The 15,954-nt window shown below is 47.1% G+C and overlaps 1 protein-coding gene across 1 annotated transcript in view; it reads right to left on the reverse strand.

Annotated features, from left to right (window-relative positions):
* Positions 1–15,647, reverse strand: part of LOC136315030 (O-acyltransferase like protein-like) — a 34,432-nt gene extending 18,785 nt beyond the window's left edge. The window contains exons 1-5 of the mRNA XM_066246234.1: positions 15,643–15,647; positions 13,357–13,598; positions 9,183–9,362; positions 8,381–8,483; positions 3,343–3,444 (exon numbers count right to left, since the gene is read on the reverse strand). Coding sequence (XP_066102331.1) covers positions 3,343–3,444; positions 8,381–8,483; positions 9,183–9,362; positions 13,357–13,598; positions 15,643–15,647 — 632 coding nt within the window. The remainder of the gene's footprint in view (positions 1–3,342; positions 3,445–8,380; positions 8,484–9,182; positions 9,363–13,356; positions 13,599–15,642) is intronic.
* Positions 15,648–15,954: the final 307 nt, after the last annotated feature.

Raw genomic sequence — 15,954 nt, forward strand, 5'->3', positions numbered from 1 at the left:
ACAGAAAACCTCTGCAAGATATCACAAGGAATTGTTAACAAAGGTGCCCTGTGGGAGGTGAGGCTGGAAGGAGGCCCCTTAATTTCAGTGTATAAACCATCTGTTATAGTGAAACAGTTGTATCACAACCTATTTTTTACAAGCCTAGTTTTGTTTTCTTTTTCTTTTTTTTATTTTTATTTTTACAAAAACAGAGCAAGAGTCAGAGAGAGGGATAGATAGGGACAGACAGACAGGAACGGAGAGATGAGAAGCATCATCAGCCCCTCGTTGGGACACCTTAGTTGTTCATTGATTGCCTTCTCACACGTGCCCTGACCGCAGGCCTTCAGCAGACCAAGCAACCCCCTGCTCGAGCCAGCGACCCTGGGTCCGAGCTGGAGAGCTTTGCTCAAACCAGATGAGCCAGCACTCAAGCTGGAGACCTCAAGGTCTCGAACCTGGATCCTCCACATCCCAGTCTGATGCTCCATCCACTGCGCCACCGCCTGGTCAGGCTGCAAGCCTAATTTTGTAAATGTGACTCCCCGTCAGAATAGCACACAGTTCAAGGGTTGGAAGGACCCACTCTTCTCATCCTGTACGGTAACCTCTGAGCTGGTTCACAGCTTGAGGTTGGGTTTTTGCTTTTTCTTGTAATTGTAGTAGCTCTGTCTCCGTCCCCGTCCCTGCCCAGTTACAGTGCATTCTCTGCCCTGCAGCCAGTGATTCCTGTAAAAGGTAGACCTGACCATGCTACGCCTTACTGAAAAACCCTTCCTGTCTCAGCATCGAATGGGAAGTCCTGCAGGTGGCCCACAGGCACTACAGGACCTGGGCCATCCTACCCCACCCCCCGCCTCTCTGGCCCAGTTCCTTCTCCTCCCTGCTCCAGCACCCTCGTGCTCTTGGGGTTCTCCAAACACCAAGCGTGCTCCCTCCTCAGGACCTTTGCCCCTGGTTCCCCCTGAATGGACCCTTCTTTCTCCAAAGCATTTCCTTTGCTTAGAACACTCCTTGACGTCCTTCCAGACTCTTGACAAATGTCACCTTCCCTGAGCACCCTTACAGAGGAAGACCCTGTCTTACCTCCTTCTCCAAATCATCACCTTGTGGCACTTCTCATCACTGACCAACTATAAACTTATTTGCATATTGCAATAGAATGTTGACTATTTATTTGTTTATTGTCTTCCCTAGTCAATAAAATGAAACCCCGTGCCTAAAGGCACTGGGTGATTTATTAGCTACTACGCCATCCAGGCTCAGCACAGCGCCTAGCACACAGCGGACCCCGGACAGTACAGAGAGGGGTTGTGGACCACAATCTTCCTTCCACTCCTCCGGGAGGGAAGTAGGCAGGCAATAAATCATAACTGAGTGGTTAACAGTGAGTCTGACAGCATGAACAGAACATCAAAGAGCACAGCACATCTTCTCTGGGTCCGCCCTAAAGAGGACAGGTTCAAACTACGGGTTGGTGGCGGTCCCTCCATCGTTCAAGTGTTGTCCCAGGTTGGACTCATTCCCTCCTGGTCCAATCTGGCACTCTTCCGACCTCCCTGTCTCAAGAATGCTACCACCATCTGCCATGTTGCTCAGGCCAGAAAATTAGAGTGTCCTTGACGCGCCCTCCCTCCCTGCCACTGCCAACCGCCACTGCCAACCCTGCCCTCCCGCCGAGACAGGGCCGTCACTCGCTCACTGGACTCCTTGCCGCCATCTTGCCCTGCAAAGCCTCACCACCCCCGCCCCCACCTGAGCTCTCCCTGCCCCCCACCACGGCTTTATCTGAAACACACCTGGCTCTCAGTCCCCAGCAGCAGAATGTTTCCTCTGAAGCAAGTGGACCAGGCAGAACCCACCACGTCATTGACTCCCCCAACGCAGACCCTAACCAGCCCATTTTATCACTATGGACCCTTGGCCAAAATGCCAGTCCCTCTCCTCCAGAAGACCGCAGGGCAGGACAGGCTACTTGACCCCATGCCACACACACAAGTGATGCTGTCAGAAAGAGCGCCCTGTCCTTCGCAGGACGAGGGCTAGACTGCATGAGGCTGGGAAGAAACCACACAGCCATGGTGAAAGAAATCAACAGAGGTCTATTCCCTAGCTTGTACTCATTCTCAGCCTATTTACAGGAAGTGCTAAAAGGTACAGGTAACAACAACAGTAATAATGACAACTGACATTTATGGAAGGCTTACTATGCATCACGCCCTTTTCTAAGTTCTCCACATACATTACTCATTCAACCCTCATGAGAGTCCAGCGAAACGATGTCATTATTCTCTCCCGTTTTGAGACAAGGAAACTCAAGCGCAGAGAGGCTACAACACTTGCTCAAAGTCACACAGCTGGTAAGTGACAGAGGCAGAATACAAGTCCAGCAGACCAGCTACAGGCTCAGATCTTACCCACTCTATTGTATCAGCCCAGGAGATTATTTCAGCTCTCCCCTTCCTATTCCGTGAGAGTCTAGGGAGGGCATGGACCACGAGTAAAGAGAGCTGGGCTCTCATTCAACAGTTAATTCACTTAGAAAAGATATGATATAAATGGAGAGGTTGGGTTACTTGAGTTGAAGGTCCCTTTCTCCTTAAACTTAGGCTGGCTTACTACATACGTGTCACTCAACTATGCCACTGATTTCATGTTCTGTCCCAATGTTGTCATCCTGCTCCAACCAACCACAGATCATCACCCTGCCTCCTTCTCAACAGAATGACAATTGTCCCAAGCGTCAACCAGCCCCTCTCCTGGTTGTGTCTTACTTGATTTATATCGTTACCATTAACCCTCTTATTTACAGGATCCAAATATTACCCATTTACCGGAGCCATTCAAATTCCCCTGTGGAATACAAGGTCCATGGGAAGCTAACAGTATGTTGAAATGTGCTGCCCATCAGCTAAGGAATAAGGAGGCTTTCGCTGGTCTAATATATCTCAAATTGTATAAGGACAAATATTGTGAAAATGGGAACTGTCCACTGCAAATGCCATTAAATCAATAAAATCAGCTGTATTCGGGGAAGACAACTATTTCTCTTCATTTATTTTTCTTTGAAAAAAATTTTTTTAATTTTTAAAATTTATTTATTTTAAAAAGGAAGAAGAAGGAAGGAAGAGAGAGAAACATTGATCTGCTGTTCCACCCATCCATGCATTCACTGATTGATTCTTGTATGTGCCTTGACCAGGGATAGAACCCCTAAGCTTAGTGTACCAGGATGATGCTCTGACCAACTGATACACGACCAGAGTTAAAAATTCTTTCAAAAGAGGGTTAAAGAACTTTTTAAAACCATAAATTATTACACAGCAATAGTAAATCGAGAAATTATACAAATCAACCTACCTTATAAGGCGACTAAAATAGTATCTGAATATGACTTTAGCAGTTATTCCTTCTTCTGAAGACTGCTGCATCTTTAAAAATGACCTTGCACTTAACCAGCCACTGAAAGAGAAGAACAGTCACAGGAATAACTGATCAGTGATCCAGATCATTGGTTTATTAATTTGGCTGTTTCTATCGAGATAGGATAAGTCATGCTGCAGCAACAAAACACCCTCAACTCCTTATGACAGCAATTGTTTTTTCTTGCTTATGTGACAGGCTCACAGCCATTCACTTCGCGTTCAGCAACTTCCTCACTACGGACCCAGGCTGACGGAGCAGCCACTATCTCAAGTCCACCAGAGATCATGGCAGAGGGTAAGAGAGGTCTGGAGGGCCTCAAGCCAGCAAGTCACGTCGTGGCCCAGAAGGGATACACAGCATGATGGCAACACCAGCGACCACTCGATGGCCAGACCAAGTGACGGGGCCCACCGACCACATTGGGGCCGGGAAGTAGAATGTTACCAAGTGCCTGCAGGGAGGAGAGCCAGAAAGATCTAGTGAATACTAACGACTGCCTCATCGGTCCTTTGCAGTAATAATGCCAAGACCTTTCATTTCTGTAGCAGCACATCATTTTCCAAGTACTACCCCTGGAGTTGCTTCTGCTTCTTGACCCATAACAAACTACTTTGCAATGGTATTTGAGTGAATAATTAAATAGATGAATAAACAGCCCTATTAAGTAAAAGTGACAATATTGCCGATCCTGCTTACCTAAGACTCAAAGACTGTTACAAGTGTCACCCGAGATCCCAGTGAGAACTCTCAACTGACATATCCTGATGACAGGCCCATCACTCAGAGCATTCAGCCAGAAAAACCAAGGTTATACCTTGGGGTTATAACTTGATAGCAAGCAAGTTTGTGAGTTTCCCAACATATTGGCTTTTATACCAAGGATCCTTGTGGATGTTTCCCTAAGGAACAAATGTATCTCTTGTAAAAGGCCTTGTGTGTTGGGTAGGACCCTAGAGGGTTGGAGAATGTCTTTATCTTCAGCCAGCTAGATTTTCTTTTGAAATGCAGCAAATAGTAGCCCCTATAGTAGGCACAGCATTTATAGAAACATCTAAGGGCGAGCGCTGAGATGTGGAATCAGGACAGTTGATCCTGATTCTGGCCTCCTCCGAAGTTGGGGAAAGAATGACTCTGGGGCCAGGGTAAGCCTTTCCTCTCAGCGTGACTGGCTCCTCTCGCCCCCGCCAGCACGGTTGCTAAGCAAGACTGGGCCTCTGTGTGCAGGCATGCACCAGCCAGCTTTCAAGTTCATGAAGACAGGACAAAGGGGAAGTCTGGCAGGAAAACAGGCGCTGAGCAAAATAAGTAGTTCCCAGAGACGGAGAAAGAGCCAGAGACCTAAACAGACTGCGAAGGAGTGAATTCCTGCAATAGAGATGTAGGAAGTCACCCTGAAAGGAAGGGAAGAATTCTAAACCATCACTGGCTGGTTATTCGTGTCTTTGGTTTTCCTGTGTAAGCCCATCAGTGACTCAGTGGTTAAGACATAGTTTTGCCATAAAACAAACATTATATTTGACTTCTGATTCAAACTTTCCCAGCTGGAGGACGTGGACAAATTAGTTCACTTCTGAATATCAACTTCCTCATCTGTAAAGATGGGCCTGCTATCGGCTGGGCTTTATGGTTTATTGTGAGAACTGTATGGGGCGGGAGATTTCAAGCCCTCCGCATAATGATCCTACGAGGTCTCACAGTTAGGAACGTTTCCACGGCTCAAACAAATGTTTACTTAAGGGACTGTATGTACTTTATAAAGTAATGAAATGAAAATTGGAAAGAAAAAAGATAGTTACCAAGACTGACAATGAAAAATAAAAGCAAACAGGGATAAAGAAAAAAATGCATTTATCTCCTAGACAGTGTTGGGGTCTACGTGGCTTCAAGGTCCACCGTCCATCTCTCCCTGGGGCTCACTCGGTGGCTCCCAATCTGTTGTGGCAGTGGCAGCAGCTGGAGGCTTGGACCAGCCCAGGTATCTGATTCTGGCTGGGGCCTGAGAACTTGCATTTCTGACAAGCTCCCAGGTGATACTTGTGTGGCTGTGTAGGGACCAGGCTCTCAGGACTGCTGACAACAGGCACAGACCTCTGAGGCCTCAGACGGAGCTTAGTGCGGGGGGGGGGGGGGGGGTGCCTAGATGTGTAGTTTTCTTGGACATTTGGAATTTCAGTAACCTGTGGTTTGGAATCTCAGGGCTGACCCAGTGGCTTCCCTGTTGTCTCAGTTCCCCATGGAGCACCCAGGCTGGCCAGCGGCCTCTCCTGCCCTTCCTTCTTCCCTCCTAGTGGCAGTTCTGCAGCTTGAGTTTGGGTTTGGGCTCCAGCCGTCCTGATGTGTCCTTGCCAAGCGCCCACCCAGGGCTTGGCACTCTGCCCATCAGTGCATTCGGCATATAGCGTGGGGGTTTTTGCTCTGTTCTTACTAGCCTCCTTTGCAGGGAATGGAGTTCTGGTCTTTGCTGGGCTGTGGGTGGGCTGTGGGTGGGCTTCCCTCCCCTGGGGGCCACCCTAGCTCTCCTGCCACTGGGTTTCACTTCCTGGTTAGGTTCAGCTGTGCCCAGCGGTTCCGTATCTCTGCTGGGTTGGCTGCTGAGGGTGGACTCTGCCCCTTGCCTGTCTGGGCTACTCTCTGTTGTCACCTTGCCACCTCCAAGCATGAGCTGTTACCCAAGTGGACAGGTGTCCGCTTATCCTGTGCCCTCTGTTTCCTGCCTTGGCCCGAGAAGCTATCACAGAGTCTTGAGACAAAACAACTTAGTAGCCATTTCAACAGCTGTTTATTGGACAGTACGACATGCCTGGCACTGCTTTTGGCGCTGGTGAGAGCTGCACACAGGACAGAAAATATCCTGCCTTACATTCCCATGGAGACCAACAAGAAAGAGAGAGCCTGCAACGCTGGTGTATGGGGACAATGCTCAACTGTGTCTTGCCTTAGCTCCTGTGCACTGGCTGTTCCCTCTGCCTGAAGTTTCTTATCCTAGGTTTTCCCATGGCTGGCTTCTCCTGGCCATTCAGGTCTCAGGTCAAATGGCCGCTCATCAGACAAGCCTTCTCCAAACCTGCTGAAACAGCAACCCATTCTATACCCTTCTTTCTTTCCTGACATTTATTGCCATCAGATTGTTTCTTGTTTATTGCTGGTTTCCCATGCACACACACACACACTAATGGAAGCACCATGGGAGGTTCTTGCTCGTATCATGCACTGATGTATCTCAGGACCTAGAACAATGCCTGGCAAGTACACGTTCAATAGATCATGGTTGAATGGATGGATGTTTAGCATCTGATAAAAAGAGCTGCTATCTACCACCACATCTCCCTGGGAAGGAAAGGCCATCTAACTCAGAAGAAGAACAATGGCTAAGACATGAATTCCAGAGTCAGACTGCCTGGGTTTAAATCATGGGTCCACCTGAACTCTCCCCCTCAATCTCAAATTCCTTCCCTTCAAAGGGATATTCTGTGGTCCATCAGAACAATGGAATACTAGGCATAATAAGAATGAAGTACTGATACCTGCTACAGCGTAGATGAACCTCAAAGACATCATGCTAAATGACCGAAGCCAGGCACAAAAGGTCATACATTACACAATCTGTTTACATGAACTGTTCAGAACAGGTAAAGTCACAAACACAGAAAGCAGGTGTCCAAGAACTGAGGGAGGGTAGCTAGCGAGTACCTTCTGAATTAAGAGGCATGAGGTTTCCCGTGGGGATGATGAAGATGCTGGAAACTGTATAGACAGACGTGGTGCTTGCACAACATCATGAACATGCTAAATGCCGCTGAATTGTTCACTTTATTTTATTTTTATTTATTCATTTTAGAGAAGAGAGACTGAGAGAGAGAGAAGGGGGGAGGAGCAGGAAGCATCAACTCCCATATGTGCCTTCACCAGGCAAGCCCAAGGTTTTGAACTGGTGACCTCAGCATTCCAGGTTGACGCTTTATCCACTGCACCACCACAGGTCAGGCTCTGAATTGTTCACTTTAAGTGATTAGTTTTATGTTATGTGAATTTTGCCTCAACTAAAAAAACAAAATGAGGGTTTTATTTATTTATTTTTATTTTATTTTATTTTATTTTATTTTATTTTATTTTATTTTATTTTATTTTTTGGTGGTGATAAAGAGAGAGAATCAGAAAGAGGGACAGATAGGGACAGACAGATAAGAAGGGAGAGAGATGAGAAACATCAATTCTTCGTTGTGGCTCCTTAGTTGTTCATTGATTGCTATCTCATATGTGCCTTGACCCAGGGGGCTACAGCAGACCAAGTGACCCCTTACTGGAGCCAGTGACCTTGGGCTCAAGCTGGTGAGCCTTGCTCAAACCAGATGAGCCCATGCTCAAGCTGGTGACCTCAGTGTCTCGAACCTGGGTCCTCCACATCCCAGTCCAATACTCTATCCACTGTGCCACTGCCTGGTCAGGCAAAAATGAGGGTTTTAATAATGGTCCCTACTGCACAGGGACATCATGAGGATTATACGAGGTGATGCTTCAAAGTACGTCACAAGGTTGCTGACGCTCGCCAAACAATTAAGAAATTTAGCTCTTAGTAGCTCGTTTAAATCAACATAGCTTTATGAAACAATACACCATTTTCTTTCTTTTTTTTTTACATTTTACTGTAGGGAGAACTGGAGACCGTATCATGGATTTACATCAGTCCACGAGACAGAATTTGAGAACCACTAAAATAAACAATTCTTAGAAATAAAATCACCTTTTGTGAAAGGCCCGTCTTAGAGAGCCGCCCTAACTCACTTACTAGACTGAAAACCCAAAGGGGAGGAGCTCGTCACAGCAGTCCTGTCCAGAGAGGGACAGAAGCAAAAGCCGGGCGAGTGAACGTGAGCCTTTCATTTTTCTCGCTAAAGTGAGAATGGCAACACATGCACACATCCCCCAAACAAACAGCAACAAAGCCCAACAGCAGAGAAAACCACCATGTTACCTGATTAGGAAAAATGTGTCCACCCCAAGATAGAATGGGCCGCTCCGAGAATAAAGGTACAGTGGATTCTTCAGCACTCTGGTTTTCCATTCAAGCACATTATCTGTGATAGACATAAAAAGCGGTGTCTCATGGGAGAAAAATCATGCGATTTATCTTTTCGGAAATAGCGAGAGGAACACCTCCAACTTTCAGCTGTATGGGGAGGGTTTTATGCATCCCTATAATTCACTTACGGGGGGGAACTTGGACTGAAAATAAAAGGGGGTGACTGAAGTTCCTAACTGTAACTCTGTGCCGTCACAGTGGCCTCAGTCTGCTTGGGGCTCTAGCAACATCACCTGTTCAGGTACATCTGCGGGTCTCTAGTGAGATTCTTCCCACTACCCTGGCTTCCCTGCCCCATTCTGACGCGTGTCCATGGCCCCCAGTGAGAGACTACCCCTGGGAGTGCTTCAGGAGGGGAGCAGCTGGGAGGTCGAGAAATACTGGTTTTGCCCATGCACGATATTAATTTATGCTTGCCTGTTTCTCCAGGAGAAAAAAAAAATGTTAGTTTCTGGTTTTATTAATCATGATGAGAGAAAATACAATACTTAGGTATCACTATTCACCTGGTCGGCAGTGCCAGATTTATACCTTGACGGGGGTAGAGCAGCCACGGGACACTGGCCCGGGAAATTTACTTATGGGAGGTCACAGTCACACCTCTAAAGCAGAAGGAGGGCTGCGGCCTCCCATCCCACAGTCCAGCGTGATGCCCTCACACAGAAGATGCTCAGGAAGGCTCGTCAGTTCGCACCCAATGACAGCCATGCGGTCATCTGACTGGTGTGTCCCGACATGATCCAGAGGAGGCTCAAGACCCGGATGCCATTCAGTGCAGGGCATGGGCTTCCTGGCGTCTTGGTAGTCCAGATGGCCGGCACATTCTTCTGCCAAGAAAAGCATTTCAGAGCACGGTCCATGGCTCCTAGAAATCCTGGGCGAGAGCAAAGGTGTCAGTGCCCACCCTGAAAGCCAGCCCAGCCCACATGCTGCCCCACAAACCAGAGCTAGCACACACGCCAGTGACCTTGGCTGTTACCCAGATGCTCCCTCCCTGTGACCCTGGACTGGCCAGGTCAGTTCTCCACAATTCCCTATTGATCTATATGTTGACCTTTAGATTTGGTCTCCTTCCCCAGGGAAACTTGACTTTGCCGAACAGACATAACTCGAGGTTGACGCCTACACTGCTTTGCACAGAATACACGGCCCAAGTTCAGGCCCCAGGACACCGATGCCTGACCGCAGTTCCATGTTAGAAAGGGGTGGGGGGAGAGGAACTTAGACATCGGTGAGACCAGCGTTTTTCTAGAAATGGCATCTCTGGTCTTCTCCCAAGAATGAACCACTTGCAAATAACATTCCTACTAGTCAAGGTACAGGTGTGAAAACAGAGGGGCAGGTGGCCCAGAACTAAGGGTGTGGGCCTTACAGGCAGACCTTCCTGCTCTGAGTCTGGCTGTTACACAGAGCTGTTACTCTCGCTCTGTGACCTCCGGCAAGTAAATTAACTTCTCTGTGGCTAGTTGTTCACATCTGCCAAATGAGAATCGGAGTGGATCTTTAATCACAGGACTACTGTAACAAACAGGTGAGATAGATAGTAACATAGCTAGGATGCACACTATTTTAAGCCCTACGGCTTTAAGAATAGTTCATCCCTTCAACTTAATTTATTTCCCTTATTTTTTAAATTTAATTTAACTCGTTCTAAGAGCCAATGGGGTGGCTCCAAAGTTCAAGCTATCGCCAAGAGACTCATGTTTTCTCCTGGACGTCGTTTGGTGCCTTAAACATTAAGGGCACCGGAAGTCCTTGCAGAATTCAGATTTATGCACAAGCGAGAGCTGGCTTCTAACCAAGCTCTGGAAAGCCAAATCAATTTCTTACACAGAAGAATGTAATTGCCTAACATTTTGAGGTTCCAGCCATAACAATGCTCTTTCCACTGGAATGGCTCTCAGATGGGCCTGCCAAAGGCAGCCTCTGGGTTAGAGGACTTTGCACTTGGCAGGAGTTGGCAGGGCCCCAGCACAACGAGCAGTCCACACGGAGCACCCTCTGGCTCCCCTCTGTGCCCCAGGAAGCCACAGACTGAGTAGAGAGACACAGGACCTGGGTTCTGCCGGGGTCCACCACATCCTTAGCCTCCCTGGGCCCGTTTCCTCACTTTGCAATTAAGCACACTTCGGGGCAGGGTTCTTGTGAAGTTTTGAGAACATTTTTCAGACATCTGGCTCAACGCCTAACTTGGCAAGCAAATACTGAATACACGCTGCTATCATTAATTTCTTTCTTTCCAGCTAAAGTTGACTTGTGGGTCAACTTAATGAGCAGCTGCTTAGCAAATCTTCAGAAAAGCACTGGCCACTAGGGAAGACGGCCTTCCTGAGTGCCACTTGAAGCTCTTGTGAGTGGAAAAGAACAGGAGCACCAGGAGGGGCAGATCAAAGGATGCAGGTGGTCACCCCCGGGCCATCACCCGGGACCTAGTTAGAAATGCATTCTCAGGTCCAACTGCTAACCTACTAAATCAGACTCTTTGGGGGTGAGAAGCCCCGGGAGATTCTGATGGTCACCAGCTTCAAGAACTGCTGGCTAGGATAGGGCTTTAAAAGCCTTGGCAGCAGCCCCTGGCTGGGTAGCTCAGTTGGTTAGAGCATCGTCCTGATATACCAAGCTCAGAAGTTTGATCCCTGGTCAGAGGACATACAAGAATCAGCCAGTGAATGCATAGATGAGTGGAGAAACCAATCAATGTTTTTTTCTCTCTCTCTCTAAAAATCAATAAATTTTAAAAAAAATTTTAATTCCCTGTGGAGCCTCTCAGTTGCTGTTACCATGAGCCCACCGTAAGCAATGCGCACAGAGCAGGAGAACCCAGGCTGCCGGGGGCTGAGGTCCTCAGCGACTTCTTTCACAAAAATAGCCTCAAACATTCGCGCGTATTTTCCTCACGGAAATGGTAGAGGACAGGCTCCTGTGACAGGAAACCACACTGAGCAAATGCAGTGATTATTTGGAGGATGAAGAACGAGGAACCTGAAATACCCACTCAGGCCCCGAACCTCAGAAGACTCAGCGGTCTCATGTCGATTTGACTCGCTGGGAGCATGAGCGCGGCGGGAAGAGAGGCTGAAGCGGGTCTCCCACCTCGATCTCTACGCTCAAACACTCGGGGGTGTGGCATTTCACTCTGACGGTATGAAGTACAAAAAAAATGCTACGCCACAGAACACGGAAACCCCCTATTTTGAGGCCTCCGTTAAATATAGCTATTAAAAAAGCTAACATAAGCTTGGTTTCCCGATCATAGGGAGTGTCCTTTTGGGTGAAGAAACTAGAATTTCAGTGGCTGATTCTTGACACCATACCAGGTGTGTCTGTCCTAAATTCTGTGATCTGGCCTTAAAAAGCAAGGCTCTTGGGTGAGCCTTCTACCGATGACCAGCTGTGGTGGATTTAGTTAACTGTAGGCTCACCCTCAGTGTGACAGTTAGAAGCACACGGCAGTTCGCTGGAACCCAGTCTAACTCCGGGAGGTCAGTGTAGCAAGACCACACTGAGAGCCTACCCACACCCCTCTCCTGGCCTAACCCAAGAGAATGAGAAAAGGAACAACCAGGAGGGAGGAGGTAAGGACACCACCTCAATTAATTCCTTCAACAAATCCCATCCTATGCCCCCATTTTACACATGTGGAAACTGAGGTTCCTAAAGACCAAACAACCCGACTGAGGGCAGAGTTGGAAAGCGAGGCAGGTTTGTATGGGGACTACTAAGCTTGAGCTCTCTGTGCCTTACCCACTGTGGAACTTCCTATCAGGAAACTAGGGAGCCAGCCACGTAAGAAATAATTGAGGGGTTCTGGCCTCGGGGAAGGCCATCACACCTGTCCTCAAAATTTGATGGGGCTGTCATCAAAACAAGAGAACAAGTAAATTTCTTTTCTGAGGCCCCAGAGGGCCAGCCCAGGGCCCTGCGTAGAACACGCAGGGCAACAGAGACTGACTCTGCACAGAAGCCTAACAACGGACACTGCCCCTCACGACGGGGTCCAAGGGAGCCCCCAATCTGGTCGCCGGCTTCCGATCTGGGGACTACCAACATGTTCCTTGTAGCTTTCCTTGTTGTTGGATTTTTTGTTGGTGTTGCTTTTGTTTGGTTTTTTTTTTGCCTGAAGATCCAAACAGAATCTGATGATGTCGTGAGGATGCCCTCCGAAGGACAAGGACAATTGTGTGGACCTACGGAGGCTCTGCCAAAAATTATATCACATGTCCTGAAGGTGTATACATGACAAGGCTATTCTTGCTTCAGGGTGTGTGTGTGTGTGTGTGTGTGTGTGTGTGTTCTCTTTGCTTTGCTTATGGGCAGGTGGAAATGAAGGTAATGCTCCTGATTTTTAAGTAAAAGACAACACAACGTGATTCCCGGAGATCCAGCCTCTTGCTACACTATGCAGGTGTCTGTTTCTGGCTCAGATGCACTCTTCTGTGTTTTAATCAGCTGTGTTGCATACTCACTTCCCCCGTCCCCCACGCCCCGGCTTCATGTACATGTAAATCATTTACCGTGGCCATGCCAGGAAGGTTCTGTGAGTCATCTGTGTGGCTATGACACTGAAAATAGACATTGAGATCACGGACTTGTTCCTTAGAGGATTACTACAGAGAAACCCAAGCTCTGCGCTGACTTAGTCTTGAGTAGCATGGAAACACACTGGATAATTGTACCTGAGAAATAAAACACTGTTTTTAGGGACCTCGCCTTAACGCAGAGATGGTGAACCAAGTCTCGGTTGTGAATTGCAGAGACCCAACCTTCACATGGGCGTTGAACATCCTCTCGAGTCCAGCCCTGTTGGAATTCTTTTCCAGTCATCTAAGTCACCTCTCAGGAGTGTCTTAGTTTATTAAAATACCTACTTTTTCCTCTGCTCGGGGTTCCTGTCAGCGAGAGATGAGCCAGGCAACCCGTCCACTGTTGGGTTTCCAACCCAATTCTGGTTCCTGGTCCACTCCTCTCTGTCGCTCTCAAAGGCAGACTCCCGTAAGTGGCCGAAGGTGCCCCATGTGCGGGGGACGCCCCATGATCTGACCGCCACACCCCGGCTGCCACATATGCAGTCCCAGCCAGAGGAAGGACGAGGCCAAGCAGGGAGAGGAACCTGCAGGGAGAACACAGACACTGTGGACAGGCCTTCCCTCACTCCAACACCACACCAGTGAGATGCAGAGAAATCGGCCCGCAAACACAAGGCCACTGGAGCCCCCTACTGGGAGACAGGTAAATCTCTAACACTCTTAAATGTGGGAAGTAGCTCTCTAAGAACAAATAAATGAAAGAAATTACAAAGTAAGAGATTAATGGATTTCACAAAAGCCTTTATTATAATTGTAAAAAAAAAAAATTAAAATTGGCCTGACCAGGCAGTGGCGCAGTGGATAGAGCGTTAGACTGGGATGTGGAGAACCCAGGTGCAAGACTCCAAGGTCGCCAGCTTGAGCACGGGTTCATCTGGTTTGAGCAAAGCTTGAGCCCAAGGTCACTGGCTCGAGCAAGGGATCACTCAGTCTACTGTAGCCCCCTTCCTCCCCCATCAAGGCACATATGAGAAATCAATCAATGAACAACTAAGGAGCCACAACAAAGAATTGATGTTTCTCATCTCTCTCCCTTTCTGTCTGTCTGACCCTATCTGTCCCTCTCTCTGACTCTCTCTGTCTCTGCCACACACACACACACACACACACACACACACACAAAATCGGAGATAAACCAACAGCAATGAAAATGAAAATATCTCCCAATATTTGCAGCTGATATAAGGATTCATATACTTTATATAATGAACTTTAAAAATATCTAAGAAACCAAATAGCACACACACATGGAAAAGGGAGAAGAGACTGTGAACAGCAGAGGAATAAAATTAGGGGGAAAAACCCTCGTTACCAATTTTTAAAAATGCAAACTAAACCAACTTACTTATCTATCAAATTGGTATAGTTTTTATAAAGGTAGCTGTGGATGCTGGCTGGTGACAGGGTGATGAAGCAGACAGGGACGCCTCCTACTAGGGGGCAGTTTAAATGAAGTTTTCAGGAAAGCATCGTACCAAGTGATTCAAGCTAGGGACCAGCAATTCTGTTAGTTACCCATAAGAAGCAAGGCAAAATGCAAACAAGAAGTAACAGGCAAGACCACTGAGCTGTTTGTGAAAGAAGCCATCCCTCAAATAAGAGAAATTCATCTTCAGTGGTCACACGATAGGAACAGGAATACTGTATTTCCCCATGTATAAGACGCACTCTTTTTCGATAAATTTGGGGTCTAAAAACTGGGTGCATCTCATACAGTGGTTGTGGCATTTCAAATGCCATTTGTAACTGAGGACAAAAGAAATATATGAAGATAGTGATTCGTCATCAGACACAGATGAGGACAAGCTAATGGATGGGAGTTTTGACAGTGATGAGGAGCTGTATGAATTTTACGATGAATAAAACTTGAGTTCAACAACTTTATGTAATACATTTCTTTCAAATTTCAGGCCCCAAAATTAAGGTGTGTCTTATACATGAGAGCGTCTTATACATGAGAAATACAGTATTTGGGAACAGGGTACTTCTCTCAGGGACCACAAAACCCAATCACCTCTGGGTGTGGCCAGCCTACCTCGAACTCCTGCATTTTCTTGTTTAGGGTGAATGGTGATCTCCCTGCACATGGGGAGCATTGGCCAGACATCCTTCAAGGACTAAAGATTAAAGGGCTCAGTGTGGCTGGTGAGTAGGAATTGACAGAACAGCCCCCACATACACATCCCAACCGGGTATAGCAGATGCCTGTACTCACAGACACATGGCCACAAACTCGTCAAGGGGGAACGTTCCAGTAGCACATCTGGCCACACCCCCACCAGGTAAGGAGGAAGCATTCATTGTAAAGAGAGGAGGAGCCAAAAATGAAGCATTTCTGAATCTTAAAATATCTACCAAGAGAGAGAGAAAAAAGATTGTATTAATAACGCTTGCCAATAAATACTTTATATTTTTTCCAAGTGTTTTCATATCTCTTATTTCAAAACACAAGACTGACATTAGAAAGGGCTGCTGGCTTTTAATATACTGCTCAGAAAAATTAGGGGATATTTCAAAAGTGAATATGAAGCTATAAAATATGCCCTAAGCAGTCTATATCCTACTTACTCCATGTGACAACAGAGGTGAAGATTGGAGTCATGTGTCTTAAACTGCCCAGGTTATAATATTTTGTTATAAGGCTTCTTTTTTTATTTTTAATTTATGGACTAATTTTAGAGAAACAGAGAGAGGTTGTTATAGGACCCCAAGCAGAGCAAGATATGCCACCACAAAGTACCTAGAAGAATGCCGATGGGGAAAGCTATTACCAGAGATAACTTTGATCTGAATGATCCATCTACACGGCAAGGCAAATAGCTAACTACTGAACATCTGTTCTTCTTGTCCTGTGATTTACTCTCCTCTCCTCGGAAGTCC

This window comes from Saccopteryx bilineata, chromosome 11 (genome assembly GCF_036850765.1).
Source record: "Saccopteryx bilineata isolate mSacBil1 chromosome 11, mSacBil1_pri_phased_curated, whole genome shotgun sequence".
Taxonomy (NCBI): Eukaryota; Metazoa; Chordata; class Mammalia; order Chiroptera; family Emballonuridae; genus Saccopteryx; species Saccopteryx bilineata.